Source organism: Coptis chinensis, chromosome 4, assembly GCF_015680905.1.
Source record: "Coptis chinensis isolate HL-2020 chromosome 4, ASM1568090v1, whole genome shotgun sequence".
In the NCBI taxonomy this organism is placed as follows: Eukaryota; Viridiplantae; Streptophyta; class Magnoliopsida; order Ranunculales; family Ranunculaceae; genus Coptis; species Coptis chinensis.
In genome coordinates, this window is record NC_141459.1 from 866646 (window position 1) to 872237 (window position 5592).

General features: G+C 36.7%; 1 protein-coding gene across 1 annotated transcript; it reads left to right on the top strand.

Moving 5' to 3' along the window:
- Window positions 1-2068, top strand: LOC147501001 (uncharacterized). The gene is made up of 4 exons (XM_086603755.1): window positions 1-80; window positions 999-1068; window positions 1454-1715; window positions 1813-2068. Exons 2-4 carry the CDS (start codon window positions 1006-1008, stop codon window positions 1857-1859), a joined length of 372 nt encoding a protein of 123 aa, XP_086459881.1. The 5' UTR covers window positions 1-80; window positions 999-1005; the 3' UTR covers window positions 1860-2068.
- The last annotated feature ends 3524 nt before the right edge of the window (window positions 2069-5592 follow it).

A 5592-nucleotide genomic window follows, 5' to 3' on the forward strand; every position in this document is an offset into this window, starting at 1 on the left:
TTACTCAAACACTTTTGTACTTCAAACGTTTAGTCTCATTGTAGCTTCTAAGCGTTTGAAACACCGGCTTCTAGTTCGAGGTAACCATTTTTCTTCAAGTCTTTTTCTTTGTGGTTTTAGTGGATTTATGTTTGGTTTTGAGAGTTTTATGTAAGTGGTTGGTGTATGTAGTGAAAGATGAGGGTAATATCTTATCCTATTCTCCAGATATCTTGTGTTGTTTTCAATGCTTCTCTAGCTATTGCTGTTTTGTTGGAGTTTTGTATTCAACATTTCAAGGCACAATTACAAATGTGTTGTGCTTGACTTGGAAAGTGAAACCAGGTTTTAACTTCTAAGTGTAATGAATGAACTTGGTGTTATTTAATGTTCCCTTCTTCACTACAAAACTTACTCCCCACCTCAAAAAACAGTTCTTTTCCTTCTTCTCGTTTTATGTTTCTTTGGTGTTCTGTTTACAACCTTCACTGGGATAGGTGTTAGACCGACCAGTTCATAAAACTACAATAAAACATTGGGATAGGTGTTAGACCGCCACCATAAGTTATATATCTTTTTGTGTGTAAAATATTTACCATTTTATTATTTTGGACTTCCTAGTTCCTACTGTTGTAAGCATTTTCCATAGACTGTATAACCTCTGTTTCAATTACCTAAATCCTAACCTCTGTAAAATATAGGCGAGCTATTATGTCATGTGATTAGTGACACGTTAAAACACCCACGGTGTCGATAGGATAGATGGGCAGTCCTTATTGTGATGAACGGACTATCCATCAATTCTGTACAAATAGTCAAGATTGCATTCTCGTGTAGCCTCACTTTTTGCGTGTTGCAATAACATTTTCAATAATAAAAGAACAATTCTGTTTCACCAGTCTTCCATTGATGTATTCTGTTATCTTTATTATAATCTTTGGTGTAAATAAGATTAATCCTTCATGTGGTTCTATATTTTAAAAGACCTACTCTTTGACAAATTTGGCTCTTTTCTGTAGCGAAGTTATGCACTCTGGTGGGCTTGTATTTAGGCATCAAGAGAAAAAACAGTCTGCTTCAAGTTACTCGGTAAGTTTGTTGACTGATTGGCATCTCGAGTGATTTTTTCCTTGTAATAAATAAGAAATTGACGAAATTTTTAGTAATTAGTAATTAGCTTTTCATGTAATTTATTAGTAGAACAAACAACAATTTAATTTCATGATGATATTCAGTTTTCTTATGTCTTTGTTAGTTGTTACACCCCGATTAACATACTTGAGTTATTTTAAATTGATGCTGTATACAGATGCTTAAACCTATGTGAGCGGTCTTACTCAATCAAAAACAAAGCAAAACAAGAACCTCATTTTGTTTAGGATTTTTGCAAAAATGCATTCTAAAAAGAAATAATAAAATAAAATAAATAAGAATGTGAAATACATACATTTTTTTTTAACTTATTACAATTCAGGTCAAGAAGAAGATGATGACGCCACCACCTCCTAGAGGACCACACTATGCGGACTTGAGACATGCACCCCACAACCCAGATGCACACAGGGATATAAATAATACCCAATATATCCTTGATGATGAGCCGCCCAAGAGCAATACTACACTCTATGTGTGTGTTGGAATACTCGTGTTCATTATTGTGTTCGGATTACTGTTTGCCATTTACTGTAGTCGTAGATCAAAAGAGAAGAGGAAAATTACAAACAGTGCCACCACTGGTATGATTTTATTCTTTCGATTTTTCTTCAATATGAGAAATCTTGTAAATATAGTTGACACTGACCATATATATTCTGATATATTCTGATTTTTCAGTTGCTCAGGTTAATCAAGGAGGGTTTGGAGGCTCTGGCTCAATTTGAAAGGAACTGAACGGCCAAAGATTGAAATTTTTGGTTGATACGTAGGTTCTGTGTTAGTATATCTACTATGCATTCCCTTACGGTTGTTTATGTAATTAAGCATGACATAGGCTAAGATCCAAATTGTCTTCCATTATGCAGTATTTACTTATCAGACTTAGGATTTGTTTACAAACAACAAGAAATTTTAGTCATCCTAAAATGTTCAATTTGAGATTTTTACTTAATTTTTATCTCATTAGCCTTTTTTAGGACGTGATGCAAAACAGCACCTTTGCATATTTGGCCTGGAAAACTGGCTGCTCAGGCCTTCCCAAATAATAACTCAAAGAAGCATAAGTAGAACTGACCCCTAGCATGCAAACCCGAACAACATACCTAAGCTTTATCATTAGAATGATTGTCTTAGAATGAGAGCTGAGTTTCTCCAATCAACCGCTGCAGCAAACCAAATGCCTGCACCGCCTCTGCATGACGTAGGTGCTATGATTCGCCAAAGGCTCCTACCAATGGAGCTTGAATATAAGAAAACTAATAGAGGCCTATCCATCCTATGAAATAAGGAGAGTGATTGAAGGTGAACCAAACTAAGAGAACAAGAGAGAGATTCTCTTAAACCACAGAAGTATAAAGGCCACAAAGTGTTTGCATCAAAACGGACTACACACAAGAATGTAACACATTTTACAGATATAACAAAACCCTGCGATATTAACAAAACTTACGTAGTACACACACAAGTATATAACATAATAATAAGAGTTATTAGTGCCACATGCTTAACGAAATAAATTAAACACCAACAATAGACAAACTGACATTTCAACACCATTTATAACCTAGGTTTTATTTTCAACTTATTGTTCAGATTAAATTTTGGTCATTTTTTTTATGGGGATCCCCCATGATCTTGGTTTTGGAGATCTGAATCCCAAATTAAATATAGGCTTGCAAAGTTGCAAAGGACAAGTTCTTTATGGGTCTCAGGCTTATTAGATGGACCAACAGCGACAGAAATACTTAACAAGGAAAGCCAATACTGGACGATAGATACGATGGATTGAAAATGGAAAGAATAATCAATTGAGACTTTATCTGCTACGCCCGTCACTCCATAACACGTTGGTCCGTCTGGTAACGAATTAAATTGAGTTCTATTATTTTGGTCTTCTTTTTAGCATGGAAAATTTTGTCATATTAATATGTGCAACTTTCATTCTTCTTCTGTAATGATCCTGCATCTTTCTCCATCAACGCATCAATCAACAGCTTATTTTCACGTACACTTGTTTGCTCGTCCACATCCTGATGCAAATATGCAATATCCTACAAGTAATAATGTTACTAGCTAGCTTATAAGAACACTAGGGTTGTGCACTCATTTACACGTACGAGTATCCATATATAAAGTTAACCTTAGTACAATATGATTGAGTATACAGAAGGTGGGTGTTTGGAAGATTGACTCATTTAATAAAGTTTAGAAAAATATGGTCAAAAATTAGAAAAACAAGTACTCCTGAATTGTATAATTTGAGTTCTTTTTTTTTTTTTTTTTGAAAGATAGATTCTGTGACCTCTTGTTTCTGAGTCTGTAATCACTAAATTCTGTGACCTCTTGTTGGTGAGTCTAGATTCTCTCGTCACACACACACACTCTTTTATTGGACAGTATGGGGAGCTCATGTAAAACAACTATAACAAACACTCAAACAGTGTGAGCCTGTGAGAGTGAGATCAATCGATTTAATATTGAGCAAATTTTCGCGAACCCACACAATTTGGAGTGAACTCCATTGTTTTCAAGTCTACTCAATCCAACAGAATTCGAGTGAGTCGAGCATACAAATATACATTGCTAGTCTCATCAAATTGATTTTTTTTTTTTTTTTTTTTTTTTTTTTTTTTTTCAAGAAGCTTACTTTCCCTTGGGCCCTAAAATTTCTCATTGACATCAACACTTTGTTGGAAAGAAAATTATAAAGGGCTTTCCCTAGGGCCCTCGTAAAATCCTCTGTCATTGACATCAACACAGTTACACACCAAGTGTACGAACCATTAACATCTGCGCAACTGTTCCTCTTTGTAGGGATGATCCACAGTCCATCCCCACAAATTAAAGCCAGCACCAACAGCGGGAATAATCAGACCAGCCTTCTTGCTGTTGAGTTTGTGCCAACACAATTACCGCCAGGCTCCCAACACAGATGTTGGTTGCAAAGTTAGCACCACCTAGGACGGAACTGCCAATCTTCGGCAGAGGAACAAACTTTCCAGTCTTTGGAGGGGAGAGGTCCCTCATCAAGTTGGCTGCAATTGGAAATAGTGGCACCGTGCAGACAAACCTTCCACATCTACAATAGCCATGGTTCAGTAAATTATGGTGTATGGAGCTTTGAATTCTCCATTTCAGTGTCAGTTACCCACATCGAAGGCCTTGTAGAATAGAAAGAAGGTGACGGGAGCGATCACACAACCTATTGCTATCCCAACAGCCTGGCTCAGGAGCATTGAGTGAGGGGAAGTGAATATGAGATGACCTGACGTGAAGTCATGCACTGTTTTAGGTCCTGAGTTTCTTAGAGCTATATAATGTCCTCATATAACCTATTTTTGGTTTTGTGAAGGGATCTTCCCTGCACTCTGTAACATACTAATACACCTTACCTGCGTGCAAAAAAAAACAAAGAAAAGAAAAAGTCGTGCACTAGGTCAGAGGAGACAGACTTCAGACCACAACCGACCATTCTGCAACCACACAATCAATTTTTCCAGACAACAGCAAAAGCACAAGAGAGTCACTTTCCAATAGTTATAACCCATGCTCATGTCAGTTTAGATCTGCTCCATAAGCATTACAGAACCCCAGTGATGGAGCAAGTATTTAGGCTGCAATGACATAGTACCACTTCAGCTGGGGGAACATTAGCCGCATCACAGTGACAGTAAGGATGGAGAAAAGGAAAGCAAGCCGTACAGGAACATTTTCCTGATGAAGAATTCATTCCAATGAAGATCATCGAGAAAGTGATTCTGACAATCTGTTGCAGCAAGATATAAGACACTGTGTTGGTCATTTCCATGTATGTAAATTTCTCAGGCGCTTTTAACAAATTTGGAGCTAGGCTTTAATTAACTAAGCTGGTCATGTGATAGCTTTTCTTGGTGGTCTTATCCAACAATCAAGGGACTAGATTCAGACAATCCAAGGCCAACTGGTTATTTGACGTATACTCATAAAACTAGTCCTCATTGATGGCATACTTGGGAGACTGAACCACGGGTCAAGATTATTGATCCAGTGCCAAAATCTCTCATTGAGCTAAAATAGGTCATTGAACAACCAAAAATGAGGACTAGTGGTGTAAGATAGTACCTTGAGAAAATTGTAAGTCCATCTCCTGGGATGAGTCCAATTGAAATAAGACCTGATGACGCATGTTTTAAAAATCATGCTATTTGCCTAATCACAAAAGTAGTATGTATACATAGAAAGAAGACTTGATACAAAAGTTGAACAAGTTAATATTGAATAACATCACAAATCTTGTAATCGTCAAACTTATACTGCATTCTGGTAAACTCACATAACATGATTCTCCATTTAGCCAATGAACAATTAGCCACAATATCCAAGCAGCAAAGACAAAATCAGAAGATGCAAGTCATCCCTGCTCCAATGTACGACAAGCAGAAGTGAAAGAAATATCTACTAAATACCCGTTAGAAGAAC